The 20,860-nt window shown below is 43.1% G+C and overlaps 1 protein-coding gene across 3 annotated transcripts in view; it reads left to right on the forward strand.

The window, feature by feature from the left end:
* Window positions 1-20,860, forward strand: part of LOC136856749 (serine-rich adhesin for platelets) — a 369,374-nt gene that overhangs the window by 214,436 nt on the left and 134,078 nt on the right. For all 3 annotated transcript variants that reach the window (XM_067134840.2, XM_067134838.2, XM_067134839.2), the window contains one exon: window positions 3,726-3,791. In XM_067134840.2, coding sequence (XP_066990941.2) covers window positions 3,730-3,791 — 62 coding nt within the window. In that variant the 5' untranslated portion in view covers window positions 3,726-3,729. The remainder of the gene's footprint in view (window positions 1-3,725; window positions 3,792-20,860) is intronic.

Consider the following 20,860-nt stretch of genomic DNA (forward strand, 5'->3'; position numbering starts at 1 on the left):
ACGAATTATGATCAATGAGATTTTCGATGTTTCGAACTTTTCAGTTGTCTGTTGTCTTCAGATATTGCCTAATGTCCTTAGATATCGTCTATTGTCCTCAGATACGTTCATAATGATGTTGTGAGCTTTCATCCGGGAGATAGAGGATTCGAATCCCACTGTCGGCAGCCCGTGGTTTCCCATTGTCACACCAGACAAATGCTGGGGCTGTACCTTAAGGCCACGGCCGCTTCCTTCAAACTCCTAGGCCTTTCCTATCCAACCGTTGCCATAATACCTACTCTGTCGGTGCGACGTAAAAGCCGCTAGCAAAAAAATAATGATGTTGAAAGATTTGGTTTTTATAATTTGAGTTAATAGGACAGCGAATGAATTGGTGAGACTTGCGATTGTCTAGATCAATTTGACTGTCGCAAAAATGTAGTTGTGCACTTTCGATGGAGCGTTAGTGCTTGCAGGTCAGCTGAATGGCGTACAAGCTAAATTAAAAGTAGTAGTTCCTGGGGTTGTATTCACCCACTGCTACATGTACAAGCTTAATTTAGTTCTCTTCCAAGCCGTGTCGTGCACGAAAGAATGTCGTATAATTTTTGCAACGATGAGAGGCTTTGCGGCATTTTTTAGCTGTTCTTCTAAGAGAACTAACCTGCTGGTCAGCGTCCTCGAGAAAAGGATTCCTAAGCTGGCTCCAAAGGCGAAACTGTTCTAGCCATTTAGTACAGACCGTCGCGGAATATCGCGCTCCTCACCAAGAGCTTTGCGAAAGTATTTTGGAGAAACCTGGGACGTGGGATAACGTTACAGTCGGTGAGGCAAACGGGTTTCTTACGAAGTAAATGCAATTTCAGTTCATTCCTTCTTAATGTTTTAATGAAATATTTTCATTGATTGACATTGCATTTTGCACCAGAGAAATGAATTATTTAGAAACTAAAGTATAAAAAATGCGGACAGTGGATTTGCTAACGTCTGGGACAGAAGAGAAATATGATCCACCAAGGCAAGTAAAAAGGGAAGAAACTTCACTTTCAGATAAAGATGAGTATCTTACAGGGGGGTTTACCTGGAAATACATTATATTATTCTATCACAGTTACAATATCGCTTCTGTTCATTACGAGATTTATCCTTCATTGAAATGCTTGATTGTAAGAAATATCTTTTTCCTGGCATTTTCCTAAAGAGCAAAAAGCAAAGCAAAGTCACCTCTGTACAGGCCATGAAGGCCCTTGGAGGAGTGGAAGGTAAAGGCTTCCACCATTGTTAACATCGGCACGTGATGGGGTAGAGTGGTTAGCTCTACGCCCGGCCGCCTGTGCCCCCAGGAATTAACCTGGTACTCATTTTTGGTGTAGGCTGAGTGAACCTCAGGACCATCTGCACCTCCGCAAGTGGAAATCTCGTTCCTTAAATTTTACGACTTCCTGACGGAGATTCGAACCCACGTCCTTCCGGGCGAACCGAGCACGCCTTTACCACCTCGGCCAGGCAGCCCCTATTTCCTAAAGAGCAATTCAGTAAATTGATTGAAGTCCATGGCAAATATTTTGGTATAGTACGACTTAAATCCGGTCCGCCTCTATGGTACAATGGTTGGTGTGATTAGCTGCCATCCCCAGAAGCCCGGGTTGGATTCCCGGCTCTGCCACGAAATTTGAAAAGTGGTACGAGGGCTGGAACGGGGCCTACTCAGTCTCGGGAGGTCAACTGAGTAGAGGGGGAGGGGGGGTTCGATTCCCTCTTTAGCCATCCTCGAAGTGGTTTTCCGTGGTTTCCCACTTCTCCTCCAGGTGAATGCCGGAATAGTATCTAACTTAAGGCCACGTCCATTTCCATCCCTCTTCCTTGTCTATCCCTTCCAATCTTCCCATCTCCTTACAAGGCCTCTGTTCAGCATAGCAGGTTAGGCTGCCTGGGTGAGGTACTGGTTCTCATTACCAGTTTTACCCCCCGACCCCAAGTCTCACGTTCCAGGACACTGGGGCAGGTGGGATCCCTCGCTGAGTTCGAGGGAAAAGGCAACTCAGGAGGGTAAACGGATTAAGAAAGGAGGAAGAAACGACTTAAATCCGAATTGAGGACAATGTTTAATTCTGAACAATTCCAAGATAAGATAGTGGCTCAAATCCAGAAGTTCCTTGCGATTATCTGGATCGATTTGATTGCCGCGAAAATGTAGTTGTGCAGACTTTCGATCGAGCGGCGGTACTTGCAGGTCAGCTGAATGGTGTACAAGCTAACTTTCGTAGTTCCTGAGGTTGTATTCATAGTATTCATAGTCTCCATAGCAGTCTTCCTGAGCTTTATAAATTGTGCATATTGGTTACAAACAATCCCGCTACATCATAATCTGTAGAATGCTCTTTCTCGCCCTTAAAGCGAATGAAATATTTCGTCCGCAGTTTTCAGAGTCGTCTCTCTGCATTAGGAATGATATCTGTAGGGGGTAGTAGTTAATGTGATTAGCTGCCATCCTCCAGGTTTTCCTTGGTTTCCCCACTTCTTCTCCAGGCAAATGCCGGGATGGTACCTCACTTAAGGCCACGGTAGTTACCTTACTTCTTCCTTGCCTATCCCTTCCAATCTTCCCATCCTCCACAAGGCCCCTGTTCAACATAGCACGTGAGGCCGCCTGGGCGAGTTACTGGTCCTCTATCCCAGTTCTATCCCCGACCAAATGTCTCACGGTCCAGGACACTGCCCTTGAGGTGGTAGAGGTAATATCCCTCGCAGAGTTCGAGGGCAAAGCCATCCCTTGAATGTACGTAAACGGATTAAGAATAAGAAAAATAAGAATTCACTTAATACATTTTTACTGCAAGGTTACTAGTTGCATGCCTCCGTGGGGAATCCAGGATACGCCGCTGATGATACCGTTCTCTGGTTACAACCTCTTTCTTCTCTAATCCTAAATCCGAGTGGTTTCTGCACTGCTTTCAGTAATCAAACACCGGATCAAGCGGCTGATGGAATAACCAGCACGAATGACCCCAACTTTGCAGGTTCGATCCTGGCTCAGTCCGGTGTTATTTGAAGGTGTTCAAATATGTCAGCCTCGTGTCAGTAGATTTACTGGCACGTAAACGAACTCCTGTGGGACTAAATCCCGGCACCTCGGCGTCTCCGAAAGCCAGAAAAGTAGTTAGTGGGGCGTAAACACATCAGCATTATTATTATCTCGCCGGGTTGAGTGGCTCAGACGGTTGAGGCGCTGCCCTACTGACACCAACTTGGCAGGTTCGATCCTGGTTCATTCCGATGGTATTTGAAGGTGCTCAAATACGTTAGCCTCGTCTCTGTAGATTTACTGGCACGTAAAAGAACTCCTGCGGGACTAAATTCCGGCACCTCGGCGTCTCCGAAATCCGGAAAAATAGTTAGTATTTTGCCAAAATAGAGCGCTGGTCCTCCAGACCCAACTTGTTGGTTCGGTTCGATCTCAGTCCGAGAGTATGGAATTTTGCTCAAGTGCCTAGGCCTTGGGTCAGTAAATCTACTTGCGCGTAAAACAACTCCTGCGGGGAAAAAATTCGGCACCTCGGCGTCTCCGGAAACTGGGACATAACGGCCTTTATTATTATTATTATTATTATTATTATTATTATTATTATTATTATTATTATTCATTACCGATGTACACTTCGGAAAATGTCTACTGATGTGTAAATTATGCTTTATTTCATAATGTATACGGCAGAAACCTCAACGTACACTCCTTTTTTCAGGACCATGAAGACGGAACCGTGCAAAGGAACGCAGGTTATCCCTGCCTCCCTGGACAATCGCAGTAGGTGAGTACGAGATGGTAGCTAGATTGTATACAGCTTTAGGTAAATGATTACATTAAATTTTAGTTTATCTTTTCCTCCTATGAATGTTGTATACGTTTATTCTACTGGGAATATATTGAAGCCACGCCCTTGTAAAACACACTTTAATTAATGTAGGCCTATAATGGTCAATATGTCCTAGGCCAGAGTGTGTTTGAAATCAACATGGAACAGTTAACTTGCCTTAAGTTCAGCTACCTAAAAGTAGCTGAAATAAAGATGATCAGACATTTTGAATTAAAAAGAACATATTGTAGGCGGACAGGAATACATCTTCACAAACAGAAATAGACCTCAACCGGTCGGTCGTGGCACTCACGCACGGTCTGTTCTGCGAAAGCGACTCGTCCGACACAGATCAGTCCCTCTGAGGGGTGTCAGTTCAGTCCGTAATAAGTTGTCTAGTTGGTAAGTTTTCTTTAGAATGCCGAGTTTGTTGTTTCATTCGCTCCATCAACTCTCAACTAATAGCAATAGTCCATTTGAGCAATGTTATTGTTAAGTTTCAGGAACTTAAGATATTGAAGGCCACCATGTTTTATTTTCTTCGGGCTTGGTGATTGAGCCTTCGGGGCATAGGCTTCTAACCTCGTTTTTATGATTCGTTTTCCCGTATTCTTCGAGTGATCGTTTTACTAAATTCGATAGTAATCTCAGTTATCTTCCTGGTGAAGAGTGGATAATCACCACGCGAATTTGCATCTTTTAAACAACCGCGTTGATGGACTTAGCAATGTTGTTTTGGCCATCAGTGCACAGACTGGTTTGACGCCACTTTTATGCCAACCTATCCCATGTTAACCTTTTCATTTCCACGTAACCTACTACATCTTATATCTACTTAATCTGTTCGTTATATTCAGGCATTAGTCTACCCATACCATTCTTGCAGTTTACACTTCCCACTAAAACTGGATGTCTTAAGGTGTATCCTATCATTCCATATCTTCTGGTCAAATTTAGCCAAATAGTTCTCCTCCGTACAATTCCGTTCATTTGCAAAATGTCTGGAGCACTACTCACGTCTGTGTTGAATGGCGATGAGAAAATGCTGAAATTCACTTCTTCCTTACGGAAGTCGCTAAATCTGACGTAAAATTCTTCAAGCATCTCTGCCTAGAAAGTGAAGTTACAGAATGATTTACCCGGCTGCAGCAGGCTTCCAGAGTGGCAGGAATTTTACTTTCTCATTTGATATCTCCACAGGTTCAGTTTTATCTGGAAGGATTTCACATGTCCGTAAAGTTCATGAGTAAACACGTTGTGATTGCAACTTTGAATTGAGATCATTTAAATGACAGATAATATCCACAAGGAAAGAAACGTCACATAGCCATTTTTCAGTCGCGTAATTGTCGGCGATTTTCCTTTTACCTCCATGAAAAGTGCCACCTCACCTATCGGATTATAGAAACGCCGCAGCATATTTCCCTTGCTCAACCACCGTACTTCTTAATAGTAAATGAGAACTTCCTCACTTTCTAGTTCGTGTACAAATGTTTTAAATTTGCTGTGTCTGAGACTTTTAACGTGATACAGTTGACACAAGACACCAGTGTATTCATAACATGGGCAGATTTGAGTTTTGGCACAAAGATACTCTTCGTGTAAAATACAGTGAAAATCACTTGTTATTCATATCAATTTTCTGTACAGTCCCTACATTTGGTCCAAACGTCGACGGATCTCCATCAATCGATATTCCACATCATAGGCGGTTCGTGCATGAAGGGCTTTTGGGCGCCGCCTCGCCGCCTTTTCAAAAACATTAAACGTTATTTCAATCTGTGATTACAAAAATAGATGGACAAATGTTGCGAAGTCGAACTTACGTGATGTGATATTCAGTTATCAATGGACATTTATTATTTCGGCTGTAAACATTTGGCTTTTCTATTTTCAAGAAAATGGCAAAGGATTTCAGACCGTGACTGCTGTCCAGCAAGCACGAAGTTTTCTCTTTAGGTATGAGGCGCTCGGACTGTGGCAGCAGAGTCCTGAGTAGGTCCCCAGACTTTGCTAGTGTGCGAGGTGCGAAAGGAGTCTGGAAGGACGATGTGGGCTTGTCAGGGGAAGGAACAGTGCAGGCGGTTATGATCTGTCCGGCAGAGCCCTCAGTATGTCCCAAGAGTGTGCAAGTGGGTGGGGTGTGGGAGGAGCCTGGAAGAACGATATGGACTTGTCGGAGGTAAGAAGAATGCAGGCATTGAGTTAGTAAATAATGCACTAGACGTAGCATTGGCGCCACCTTCTACGAGAGAATCACTAGCGAACGGAGCATGTTGAAATCGCAGCTGTTTGGCAAAAAGCTCACTCCGCTGTACTATCAATGTAAATAAGGTTTTTTTTTTTTTTAAACTGTGCGGACATGGATAAGGTTTAAAATTCGTACATGTGAACATTCTCAGATACTACAGATACTTCCGATGATTCTCTCTAGTAAAAAAGAATGCCTAAAAGCATAAATACAGGAGAAATACGTGATGAAAGAGATTCAGGTGCAGTTAAGTAACACAAAATCAGTTTACTGTTCATATTAAGTCTTCTAACAACATACATTTAGAAGGAGGGCACGTATATTTCGCTACCTTTTGTGTAAATGGCCAGGACTTTGCTATAATTCTGCCCAACGACCGAAAATGTCCTCTCTCGTACGAAGCGGATGAGCGAGTTTTTAGACCTAAAAGCGTTGGCGAGATTTTGGGGTAAAGTAGACAAAATATTGTCATCGCCGGTTTAGACGCTGGCTTTCTGAGCCCAGTTGGCAGGTTCGAGCCTGGCTCATTCCGGAGATACTTGAAGGTGCTCAAATATGTCAGCCTCTTGTAGATAGATTTAACGGCACATGAAAGAACTCCCGTGGGAAAAAGTTCCGACACCTCAGTGCCTCCGCAAACCGCGTAAGTAGTTAGTGGGACGTAAAGCTATTATTATTATTATTCTTATTGCCGGCCCCGTGGTGTAGAGGTAGCGTGCCTGCCTCTTACCCGGAGGCCCCGGGTTCGATTCCCGGCCAGGTCATGGATTTTTACCTGGACCTGAGGGCTGGTTCGAGGTCCACTCAGCCTACGTGATTAGAATTGAGGAGCTATCTGACAGTGAGATAGCGGCCCCGGTCTCGAAAGCCAAGAATAACGGCCGAGAGGATTCGTCGTGCTGACCACACGACACCTCGTAATCTGCAGGCCTTTGGGCTGAGCAGCGGTCGTTTAGTAAGCCAAGGGCTGTAGTGCCATGGGTTGTTGTTGTTGTTATTATTACTATTATTATAATTATTATTATTATTGTTGTTGTTACGGAGTTATCCGTGGAAGTCAGAGGTGAAAGAAGGTGCGGGCAGGAATGGGGCTAACTACAAGTCCGAAAGATGAATTTAAAATTTAAATAAAGGTTATATTTTCAATAGACAACAAGAGTTAACCAAAGTTTACATAGAATTTGAAAACTTAACAAGTCAACAACAAGCCAAAATCAGGTACAAAGAAATCACACTATTTAGGGGGTTATTACAAGATCTGGGCTTCGAGCCCCAAGTATAATTTCTGAGCTCTCAGCTCACAGTCACAAAATACCAAAGGGCAGAAAACCCTTAATTACATGGAGCATTAGCTCCCGACTTTACATCTCAAGCCTCGCTAAGGCACTTTTACCACAACACCATAAAGAGCTGACCCGCTCTCGATCTTTCAAGCCTATTTAAGAGGCCATAAACTGACTTTAGACTAACTGCCCCCAAGGCACACCAAGAAACAGGGGTATTTAATACCCAACCTACAGGGCCTTCGCATGAAGAAAACAAAACATCAGGTTGTTAATGGCCCAAAGTACAGAAAGGACTGGAGGCGTGAACTTGCACTCCTAAATACATAATATTAAAACCTAAGTGGCTCTAGGCCGATACACAGGGGCTAATCCCAAGCTAAGGACGTGATTCGTATGAAAAAAAACTTTAATATATTAAGGAAGAGAAGAAACGGTTACAAAAACATAGTCACCTCAATTTCAAATGAAGGGGAGCTCGAGAGGGTAAAGCACTCTCTATCCCCGAATTAAAGTTCAAGAAAACTGAAGTTTACCAGGAAAAGGGATTACATGTTTAACCTTTATCACTCGTCTGTCGGGTGAGGCCCGACATTACGATATTCCCGTTCCGGTCGCATGTCGGGTGAGACCCGACATGGCATTTTATCGCCCACCGCTCGTCTGCCGTCTCTTAGCCGACAAAATACACGATGATATACTGTACTGCCATCTTTTGGTTCCACGTGGAACTTTGTAGAATACAGATACTATTCGACAATCAGTCAAAAATCCATTATTTAGATGGCAGTGTAGCCGTCAGCTGTCAAATCACGCACATGAAAGCTCGAGCGATAGTAAACAAACATGGCCGCCATGTGCTCTTGTAGTCATATATATGTTGTATATGTCAGGCAACACACAAAACCTCAGTATTTTCGCACCTCTGCTCCTAATGGATATATCTAATAGCATTTCACGATGCCTAAAAGTGAACTGACGATGGTCGGTTTGTGTACCGTAACCCAACATGTACCTGATGCTGACGGCTGGCACAATTGTAAATCAACAGATTTAGATTTCAAGAAATTGCCGTTTACAGTGGTTTCAGCCTACAAACTACCGCGAGGTATGAAAACAGAAACTGAATAGAGTTTTTCAATTGCTTTTTAGCGATAATTTGTACACTAAATTATTAACGAAACCAATCGGTATGCGATAACGGTAATAATAATAATAATAATAATAATAAAAATGCAAAATAATTCGTCTTAAATTCCAGATATTGCTTTTATTTGCTCCAGTATAGCTTGCTGTAAACGTGGATAGCCTAACTACATCATTTAAAACTAAGTGCTATCTTCAAAATCGTGAAAGATTAATACAGGTCATATAAGATAAAAATGTACATTTAAAATACGAGTAGTAGAGGCAACACAGAGAACTTTAATTCGAGGGGTAAGGGTTAATAGTTTACATATTAAAGGTTTCAAACCCTCCCCGAGAGTTAAACTGCTGAGCTAGCAAGAAATAAAGATGTTAAAGGGCCATTACCTTGTTGAAGAACTGCTGTCCGAAGAAAGAGGTGCTTCCCGCCCCCTGCTACATATTCACACGCACTAAGTTAGATGTTATACTAGTGGCGCGGAGACAAAATCAGTTTTTATACCCTCGTGGAAAATTCGAGACCTTTCAGGAATGAGTAGACACACCCCCTCAATTTTATTGGTTCACTAATAATTACACATGAAAATTCGAAGAAGAAAGCATTGATTGGAGGAAAATTAATTACAGAAATTACGGATTGGTTAAATTCAAAACAGGCGGAAAGAAAGGATTAATATTGCCAACCCACAAACCACAGAACAAAATTTAGTAAGGACAAAACTTATGAATACAACATTTCTTCAAGAGAGTTCATTCCATTGCAGTAGAGTGTATTACCATCGTTTTTGGTAGATACATCTGTTAGAGAATGTCCACACTTCTTGATCACTGAAAAACAAAAGTAAATAAAAAACACTCGATGACAACTTCTGATAAACCGTAGAGTTAATTCAGTAGTTAAAGTTCCGGGTTTCTCCAGTAGAGAAGTTTCAATTGGCGCAAGATTTGAACTTGCGTCGTAGAGGTGTACCGCCCGGTACAGACCTCCCCTCCCCCCAGAAGTCCTTCCAAGGGGTGACACAGAAGAGAAAAGAAAAAAAATTCTCAAAACAAAGTCCAAGTTTGTTGCTGATTAGTTGAGGAATTTCGAAGAGAAATATAAAAATTTCCAGTAGTCGAAGGTCTCTTAAGTTGATTGATATAGATGGGTGCGACTAGATAAAGTCCAGTTTTAGAATTTCTTTGTTGTTGTAGAATTGCGAAACCAAAACCTTAAAACATGGAAGTAATATTTTTCAGTGTCCACCAAAGGTCGATTTGAAGTCAACAAATTATTAATAGTGTGTCCATGTAGCAGAAGAAGTACATTAGCAGTCGATTAATTTTGACAGCAAGACCAGTCGCCGCTGCCAAAGTTCAGTCGAGGTCGACTGGACCCCTCAAGTACCCTGAGATACACCTCTCCCGCTACTATGAGAGGGGTAGTCGTGGTGAAGCACGCCGCCGACGCGACGATTGTTTACAGTCCTCGAGCAGTTTGCAGGTGGTGCGCCGCACATCAGCCTTGGCCGGAAGGAGGGCTCCGGCTCGCCGTACACTAGTTGACCTCACTGGAGTGGAGTGGGCACGTACCCCACCTCAGTGGCGGTACGGCGTCGCACGGCTGCGGGGCACTGAAACTGTAAGATCTCGGTGGCAGAATTGTGTTGGACATTAATGTTTTAGGGTACTGACTTTGTGGTGAGGCTGAGGGGCCAGCGGCGTGGAAACTTTATTTAATTTGCCACTGGTGTGGTTTAGCAGGAGACGGGAGCGTGGTAATGGCCGAACGGAGAGGGCAGCAGAGTACCCTCGGAGGAGGTTTTACAATATTTATACTAAGCAGATAAAAAAAACAACCAAATGTAAAAATATAAGGGGCAGAAGGCCTAGGATTTAGAGAAAAATATAACCTTTGGTGTTCTTACAAGATGTTACAGATCCAATGAGCAAGTAATTTACACAGGTTTCACCGGCGTTAAAAAATCCAAGACGGTGCACGGCCCATGAAATCTGGGGGCAAGCTTGCCCGCGGGAACGAAGTTTTTGACCATAACTTGGTCTCCTACTTTTAAATTGGTGGGCCTCCGTCCACGACCATATCTTTCCCTAACCTTTTCATGAGAAATATTAAGGTTGGCCTTAGCCTTCTTCCAAAGATATTTAATCTTATCTGGATCTATTGTCTCAGGTAGAATATCACTAAGAGACTAAAGATTAGAGAGCGGCGTGTTGGGTACAAACTTAAACATCAAAGAAGCTGGAGTAACTTATGGGATTCATGAACCGCCGAATTCAAAGCGAAAGCTAACCAATGCAGGGCCGTGTCCCTCCTAGAATGATCTTCATGGTGATAGGCAATCAGAGCCGACCTCAGATTACGATTGACCCGTTCAGCTAGAGATGGTTGAGGATAGTAAGCAGAAGTAGTCACATGAGAGATGGACAGATCAAAACAGAATTTGCGAGAGAGATTGGATGTGAAAGCTTTAGCATTATCAGACACAATATATTGACACGGACCAAAAGAAGCAAAAATAGAATTTAAACAAGAAATGGTGGACTGGGCGGTAGCCTTCTTAGTCGGAAATAACCAAGAAAATCTTGTGAAACCATCTACACACACAAAAATGAATTTGTTGGCGTTCCCCTTTGACTGGGGGAAGGGTCCTACGTAGTCGATATAAAGACGTTCCATGGGGCGCGACGCTTGATGAGAAGACAAGAGCCCTTGCTTAGAGGACATGATGGGTTTACTAAGCCAACACGCTTTACACGCTTTTACTAATTCACGAATTTCTCCGTCCATACCCTTCCAAATGAACATCTCTCTGATCTTTTCTCGAGTTTTGAAGATGTCTAAATGGCCCCCTAATGGCGTCTCATGATAGTACTTGAAGATCATGGGCACAAGAACAGCTGAAACCACTACTTTCATCCTCCTATCATGCCCCGACGGGCAACATAAAACACCATTCCTCAATACGTAAGGGACGACATGTTACCCAGAAGAAAGGGTTTCCATAATGGGAGCCAGCACTGGATCTTCCCGTTGATATTTTTCAATATCCCTAAATAGCATGGGAGCATCAGTCAGAATGGCATTAACCTCAGGTAGTATGGACTCGGGAGGTGAAGAACTATCAACCTGTTCAGGGGTCTCTACGTCATTGGCAAACATACGGCTTAGTCCATCTGCCATAACATTTTCAGTACCTCTTATATGCCTAACGTCAAATTGGAAGGCAGAAATTCTGATGGCCCAGCGGGCTATACGCCCCGTACGACGCGGCCTAGCTAAGACGCAGCTTAAGGCTTGGTTATCTGTTTCCAAGTCGAACTTGACATGTTCCAGATAGAGGCGGAACTTTTCTAGAGCAAATAAGACTGCTAAACCTTCAAGTTCATAGATGGAATACTTGGATTCTTGGGCCGATAATGTCCTAGAGGCATAGGCGATGGGTCGCCTCCCTAGTTAAGTCTCTTGAAGAAGGACTGCAGCTACCGCCGACGACGACGCGTCGGTTTGGACGATGAATTTCTTAGAGAAATCAGGCATAGCGAGGACAGGGGCATTACAAAGGGCTAATTTGAGGTCTTTGAAAGCGGCTTGTTGAGAAGGCCCTCACTCAAATTTGACGCCTTTCCTGCAGAGTAAGTTCAAGGGCGCGGCTCTATTGGCGAAATTTGGAATAAATTTCCTGAAGAAGTTCACCATGCCTATGATCCTGGCAATACCTTTGATGTCCTTGGGAGGTTTGAAATCACGGATGGCCTGTGTTCTAGAATGATCGACTGCGACACCATCGGGTGACACAATATGCCCTAGGAATGACATGGAAGGTTGAGCGAAAGCAACCTTGGACAACTTCACCGTTAACCCTGCCGTACGAAGGCGACTCAGGACCTCTTTTCAGATGATCTAGGTGTTCTTCAAAGGTGTCAGAAAATACGACATCATCCAGATAATGATATAAATACTCAAATTTGATGTCAGTGAAGACCCTATCTAACAGTCTCGTAAGCACAGCTGCTCCCGTGGGGAGCCCGAAAGGCACGCGGTTGTATTCGTACAAGTTCCAATCTGTGGCAAAAGCTGTCAGGTGTTTAGATTCCTCTGCTAGCGGTATCTGATTATAAGCCTGATTAAGATCTAAGATGGTAAAGAACTTAGCTTTACGAAACCATGAGAAACAAGAGTGAAGGTCGGGAAGGAGCACAGATTGTAACACCACCTTCCGATTGAGAGCCCTATAATCAATCACAGGCCTGAAGCCACCTTGCGGTTTCGGGACTAGAAAATAGGCGAAGAATATGCCGACTTAGAGGGGCGAATAATACCATCTTTTAGCATCTGATCAATGATTTCTTTCAGAGCCTTCATTTTAGGTGGAGACAGCCGATAAGGCGGAAACCGGACTGGAATCGAATCCGTAACCTCAATCTTGTATTCAATGAGGTCAGTAACGCCAAGAGTATCAGAGAAAACATCTGGAAGTGACTGACACAACTTACGAATACTCTCTGCCTGCTCCTCAGGTAGATGTCTAAGATCTAACATCTCATCCTGGCTAGGAGAAATAGATGAACATGATACAGAACTACATGATAACAAGGGGATTTTGAAATTACTGACAAATTTGAAAGTGCACGACTTGTTCTGAATGTCGAGCACAAGACCGGTGTGACATGAAATCCGCTCCTAGTATAATGGGGCAAGACAAGTGCTTAGCCACAAACAGTTTAACTTTCCAAGTAAATTTGGCAATTCTAATTTTTGCATACAGAAAACCTACAATTTCTAATGGAGAGGAGTTTGCCGAAACGCATTGAACCAAAGACGAACAGTAATCAGGACGTTTACACACAGATTTTAATTTGGAATACCATTTAGCCGAAATAATAGAACAAACACTGCCTGAGTCTAAAAGAGCAATTGCAGGCTCATTATTCAATTCAATTTTGAGAAATGGTACAGGTGCGGGGGAATCCGCCGTAATCCTAAGACATTCCTTGGGACCTTCAAAAGGTAAATTCGAAGACTGAGTTTTCCCTGAAATTTCGGCTGGTTTACTTGGGGCTGAGCCTCGGGAAGATGGATTAGCCGACTCAGCCGAAGCCACTAGTCACTTATGATTGTTGGTGGAAGTTGCACCCGAAGTTGAGCAGGAGGGAGTGCTATTAGAATTCGGGCAATTCTTGGCGATATGGGAAAAAGCGCCGCATTTAAAACAGCCTTGGGATGACCCTGCTCCCTTGTTTGTCCCATTGGATTTAATCAAGGGGCACTTGTTCCGAAGATGGCCGGGTGACCCACAAGCATAACATTTGCGGGGAGTTACGGTTCGGCGAGGTGGAGGCCGAAAATTACTAGAAGATGAAGGGGGTTCTTTCGCGACACGTAAGGTGTCGGCGTATCGAACCCCTTCGGCTGAAACAGCCATAGCTTCCAACTCGGCAAAGGTTTGCGGACGCGACGCAAAGCACAAATATAACCTGTAAGATGGGGAAATTCTTTCCACAATAGCCTGTACAATTCGATCTTCTGGAAAATGGAGTGCAAATACTCAAGTATAGAACTTAATATCTTCGATGAAGTCTGCAAGATTTTTATCCAGCCGCTGTACTCGGTAATAGTACTTCTGGATTAGTGATGACCTAGCTCGAGCCGGAATAAAATTAGCTAACAGATGGGCGTGGAAGTCTTCGATAGATGATTGTTCGGCAATTGCCCTAACTATTTTGTCAGATAGAACACCAATTGAATAGGGATAAATAATCTGCAGAATTTGACACGAGGAAAGAGAAAAAACAAGAGCATGATCTTGGAATTCAACAAAAAACCTTAAGAATGAAATAACGTCACTGGTAGAGTTAACAGAAAACTTAGAAATACCTCTGAGCAACATTGCTAAAGGATGGGGCAAACTGCTGAAGCCAGGTGACGTAGTAGAAAGGGGCCTAAGTGGCGGAGAAGCAGATTCAGAAGGTGCATTATTCAACACAAAGGGAGGAATGGAGGTGCGACGAACGGACTCAGTTTCTAATGGAACAGAATCTTGTCGGACTTCTAAAGTTTTTGTACCTTCTTCCCCCGTAGGAGAATGCTCCTCGCTGACAGCGTTTACCAGAGTGGGTTGGTCGGTTTTGGGGGGGACTGCCCCAGTTAACAAAAGGCTAACCTTACTGGACAATTCAGAAAGTTTTACGGGAACTGCACTAGCTTCCTTCCTTTGACTGTCATTTAACTTCAGAGACAATAGATCAGTGACCCTATTGTAAAAATGAAACAATCTACCTTGCACACGTTTAAGTTGATTTGGAGAAGGATCATTTTCTTCAAAAAAAAAACTAACTACAGATGCTAGCTCAGTAGTATTAACCGTGATCGTGGAGAGCGCATCGTCAATCTCTTTCTCTCCCAAAGAGGGGATGGAAATAGGCAAATCAAGGGAATCTTTAAGCTTGTTGGTATCTACTGCAACCGTGCCTCCAGATTGCACATTTCTAATTGTTAATTCATAAATCAATTCCTCCTTGCGCATATAGCCGGGATGGAAGACATCGCGAGGGCCGGACATGATGACAGAACCTTACAAATTTAGAAAATCGAAGAATTCCAGCGACGGAGAAAATTGTTGGAGTTTAAAACAAAACAATGTTTAGCCGTCAAAAGGGGTTAAATTGAGACCCATTCAACCACGCTCTGCTACCACTTGTTACGGAGTTATCCGTGGAAGTCAGAGGTGAAAGAAAGTGCGGGCTGGAATGGGTCTAACTACAAGTCCGAAAGATGAATTTAAAATTTAAATAAAGGGTATATTTTCAATAGACAACAAGAGTTAACCAAAGTTTACATAGAATTTGAAAACTTAACAAGTCAACAACAAGCCAAAATCAGGTACAAAGAAATCACACTATTTAGGGGGTTATTACAAGATCTGGGCTTCGAGCCCCAAGTATAATTTCTGAGCTCTCAGCTCACAATCACAAAATACCAAAGGGCAGAAAACCCTTAATTACATGGAGCATTAGCTCCCGACTTTACATCTCAAGCCTCGCTAAGGCACTTTTACCACAACACCATAAAGAGCTGACCCGCTCTCGATCTTTCAAGCCTATTTAAGAGGCCATAAACTGACTTTAGACTAACTGCCCTCAAGGCACACCAAGAAACAGGGGTATTTAATACCCAACCTACAGGGCCTTCGCATGAAGAAAACAAAACATCAGGTTGTTAATGGCCCAAAGTACAGAAAGGACTGGAGGCGTGAACTTGCACTCCTAAATACACAATATTAAAACCTAAGTGGCTCTAGGCCGATACACAGGGGCTAATCCCAAGCTAGGGAGGTGATTCGTATAAAAAAACTTTAATATATTAAGGAAGAGAAGAAACGGTTACAAAAACATAGTCACCTCAATTTCAAATGAAGGGGAGCTCGAGAGGGTAAAGCACTCTCTATCCCCGAATTAAAGTTCAAGAAAACTGAAGTTTACCAGGAAAAGGGATTACATGTTTAATAGTTTACATATTAAAGGTTTCAAACCCTCCCCGAGAGTTAAACTGCTGAGCTAGCAAGAAATAAAGATGTTAAAAGGCCATTACCTTGTTGAAGAACTGCTGTCCGAAGAAAGAGGCGCTTCCCGCCCCCTGCTACATATTCACACACACTAAGTTAGATGTTATACTAGTGGCGCGGAGACAAAATCAGTTTTTATACCCTCGTGGAAAATTCGAGACCTTTCAGGAATGAGCAGACACACCCCCTCAATCTTATTGGTTCACTAATAATTACACATGAAAATTCGAAGGAGAAAGCAACGATTGGAGGAAAATTAATTACTGAAATTACGGATTGGCTAAATTCAAAACAGGCGGAAAGAAAGGATTAATGTTGCCAACCCACAAACCACAGAACAAAATTTAGTAAGGACAAAACTTATGAATACAACATTTCTTCAAGAGAGTTCATTCCATTGCACTAGAGTGTATTACCATCGTTTTTGGTAGATACATCTGTTAGAGAATGTCCACACTTCTTGATCACTGAAAAACAAAAGTAAATCAAAAACACTCAGTGACATCTTCTGATAAACCGTAGAGTTAGTTCAGTAGTTAAAGTTCCGGGTTTCTCCAGTAGAGAAGTTTCAATTGGCGCAAGATTTGAACTTGCGTCGTAGAAGTGTACCGCCCGGTATTATTATTATTATTATTATTATTATTATTATTATTATTATTATTATTATTATTATTATTATTATTATTATTGATGATGTTTTCTAAACGCGATCACAAGTGGAAATATGACACTTGGTTGTGGTTTGAGTCTGTTATGGAGTTTTTATTTAGCTGTTCCTGAAATGTATGATTTGCTTTAAGATGTTAACTTGTAAAATGATTTCTGTTAATGGAAAGGGAGAGTGGTAAATTATGTGACTGAAGAGAAATGAAAAATACAATAATTTTTACAATTTGCTTTACGTCGCACCGACACAGATAGGCCTTATGGCAACGATGGGAGAGGAAAGGCCTGGGAGAGGGGAAAAAAGCGCCGTGGGCTTAATTAAGGTAGAGCCCAACATTCGCCTGGTGTGAAAATGGGAAACCACGTAAAAGTATCGTCGGGGCCGCCGACAGTGAGGTTTGAACCTACTATTTCCCGAAAGCAATCTTACAGCTGCGTTGCCCTAACCTCACGGCCAAATCGCTCGGTCAATAATTTATTATGGTTGTATGTAGTCCTATACGACATTTAAGGGAATAATATTGACGAAATAAAGGACCCAGACGTTCACACGGTGTTGCACATCTAGTCTGTAATGTGCGAACGGGTGCTGCTACACATATTGTACGAAGGGAAAGCAACAAACTGTATATACAGAAAATATATTCAATAGCTTTTAATAGGCCTACTATAAATACACGCATAAAGTGAAAAGTGGAGCACAATTCCAGGACATCATGCACATCTTTCCTTATTTTATTTTTTGTACCAATTTGCTTTACGTCGCACCGACACACACAGGTCTTACGATGACTATGGGACAGGAAAGGGCTGGGAGTGGAAAGGCAACGACTGTGGCCTTAATTAAAGTACAGCCCAGCATTTTCCTGGTGTAAAAATTGGAAACCATCTTCAGGGCCGCCGAGAGTGGGGTTCAAACGCACTATCTCCTGAATGCAAGCTGACAGCTACGTGACCCAAAGCCTTCAGCCACTCGTTCGTTATCATGCACAGAATTTTTCTGGATATTCGCTCTCAAAGGCATGGCCATTCAGTGAAAAGAAAATGCCATGCCTTTTATTTCCTAAAACATTAATTTCAGTCTTCAAGGAAAGATCCAAAGAACGATTCACGCCGACAGGGGACTCAGTCGCGAAGTCAGCCCAAGTAGGCCGATTCGTGACAAGTGTCACGCAAGTTATATGTCACGCAAGTTATTCTTGCTGCTGCTGAGGAGTCCATTCCATCTTTTTCTGAAAGTTCTGGACAAAAACTCGTTTCCTGGTCGAAGGAAGAAATTGCAGCATCTAGAAAAGAACGACGTCGCACTCAGAAACGCTATCGTAGGCAGGCTCGTGATCGCCGGCGGTGTCAGCTCGTTGGTCGTACCGTGCCTTCAATCGGCTGCACTCCATGCTCGAACTTTTCTGGACAGCAGCGCCTACCACCGTCAGATCCAGGCAGGATCTATCGGTCGGGCCAAAGTGGTCCTCGTGTCGACCGAATCCTAAATCCACCGCAAGGCGCAATTCACTTTCAGAAGGCGTCTTCGCCGGAGTAGATCCCGTGGCCTTGTACATTGCTGACTGGTAAGCCAGAGGGACCAGAGGAAGATTACTGTCACTGTCCCTCTGCGTTTCCGTCACGTGTCACGGTTCCAGTTTCCTTCAAACCCCACGGTGATTGCTCGGCAGGAGACTTCGTGCTTGGCCTCCCTCCTGGAACAGAACTGGCAGTCTTCTGGACAAGAACTTTAGGACAGAGCGTCGACCTGCAGAATATGCTTTATCTCATGGAGACCCTCGTTGACCTTTCTCCGTCCGTCACCCACATTCTTCTGGTCGTCTTCAATTTTCTTTCGGCCGTCTTCCGTCTTTTTCTGGTCATCTATCATCTCCTTTATTCACCTGTCGTGGCTTTGTACTGTCCTATTTTGGCTTTCTTTCTTCTTCCTATAGCCTTCTCCAAACTACTCCATCGCCATTTTCTAGCCTTCTTTGTTCTTTTGGCCGTCTTTTGTCTCCTTTCGATTTTCTTCAATCTTCTTCATCATCGTATTCTGCATCTCCTTTTGTACCTCTTCCATCTTCTTCTGGTCTTCTTTCACCTCCTTTATCATCTCGAAGGGTACTTTTAACTGAACCTCCATTTTCATGTGGCTTCTGGTCTCAACTGGCATGCAGTAGTTACCATAAGATGAGAAAAGGATGTGTGTGTGTATTCTCTATACACCGATGTTGTGGAATGCTCCCGACGGCGGTCGAAACCTGCAGTGTCGGGTCCGTCGATTCACGCTGTTTTTAAAGATGTATCACACATTGGTTCTATTCCAACTTCTGACACCAGTTTTTGCTTATGAATAAAACATGGACTGTTTTATTACTCTTAATTTATTTCAGGATGATCCAATAAGTTCACACATAAATGTGTGTGTGTAACACACACACGATTCTATTCAGACGAGAATGACCACACTCGCTAAGTGTTGGCTATTTTGTTCTTTTCGCACAGCAGTCGGTCCCGCTCGTTGGTATTACCTGAGGACGGCTTTAATCCTATTAAGAGCCTAGCCTTTATTTTCACTTCTCCGAGTCTAGTCACCCCACATCGCAGGTGCGTGCAGTCAGCTAGGTTTGAACATCGCGTTACGGACCACACCACACGATGACTGTTCTTTGGTTCGACTCCAGTCATTTACAGAGTCATATACAGCGAACAACTAAACAGTAACAGTTAAACAGTGCTAAGAACAGTTCTTCTCACAAAACCACTATTAACACTTTTCCAATTACACTCACGAAAGCTACTCCAGACGCCGATTCCAGGGCGGTCCTCCGTCTACAGAAATATACACACTTACACGCGCACGCGCGCACACACACAGTACTCTAAGGCAGTACATAGTCTTCCGTTCCGTACGCAGTCTTCAGACCAGCCACTCGCCGGACACTCCGACGCAACAATCACAACTCCTCTTTCAGACATCGGTGGGACACTAGTGACAGTCAACACCTCTGTCGCCCTCAGCCCATTCACCGAATCCCAACTCACTGACTCCAACACTGAGTCCGAGTCCAACACTGTCCGTGGGCTAGCCTTCCTTTTTATAGCTCGGGTGATGTGTACCAGAATATTCGCGGGGTGGCTAGAGGCGGGACCTTCTCGTTACATCCGCCAGAAACTCGAGGTAAACCAGCCGACGAGAACAATACACGGAAGGACCGGCCCCGTCCTCCAGGCCGGCTAAGAGATCCTTGGTCGTCTGACTCACTAGCCCCTTCCAGGAAGTACCGAAAGGTGCTACCGCAGGGCTGGCATGTAACTGTGTAAAGAAAGACTATATGTGTAATAACTGAAATTATAATGGTCATACATCAATAACAGAACATATTTTATGTCACGCATGTTCACGAGAAACTATTTGACATTTCGTAATATTTCTCTTTATAAGAAACTAGCAAGATACTCAAGCATTGATAGGGTTTTAAACTGAAAGTTACGATTCTGAGCTTTGCATTTTGGAGATTTCACTATCGGCTGAGCCTGTAAAATACACCCTCACGTCGTACGTCAAAGGATCTTGGAGGAATGACTACTTTTAGATCTAACATTCATTTAAAACCCATATATTCGGAATGTTTTAAAAACCTAGGACATAGAAGTGACCAACCTGTGAAATTTTGATTTCGTACATCGAACAGTATTGGAGGGGTAGAATGTTTTTAAAATATTTCTTATTTAACATGTAGGACATAGAAGACCAACCTTAATGTAAAATTACAACTTCGTACGTCAAACGGTTTTGGAGGGTTCAATAATTTCGGAGCTAACCCTGTTTAATTCATGAGAGGTGGTGTGTTTTAAAGTACTTCCTACTTCACACCTAAGATTTAAAATATATACTGTCATTTGGAATTTTGTCTTCGTACGGTAAGCGGTTTCGGAGAAATATTTTTTTTTCATCAGGCCTCACCTCTTAGTTAAAACCCTTTAGGATTTTATTGTTTTAAGAGCATTTCATATTTAAATTTAAGACACATAATTGTGTGTGTAGAGGGCATCACATATTCTGATAATAAAGATGAAATCGCTTTTAATATTCACTCTATTGCGCCATCCCGCGTCCAGGTAAGGACG

Source organism: Anabrus simplex, chromosome 1 (assembly GCF_040414725.1).
Source record: "Anabrus simplex isolate iqAnaSimp1 chromosome 1, ASM4041472v1, whole genome shotgun sequence".
In the NCBI taxonomy this organism is placed as follows: Eukaryota; Metazoa; Arthropoda; class Insecta; order Orthoptera; family Tettigoniidae; genus Anabrus; species Anabrus simplex.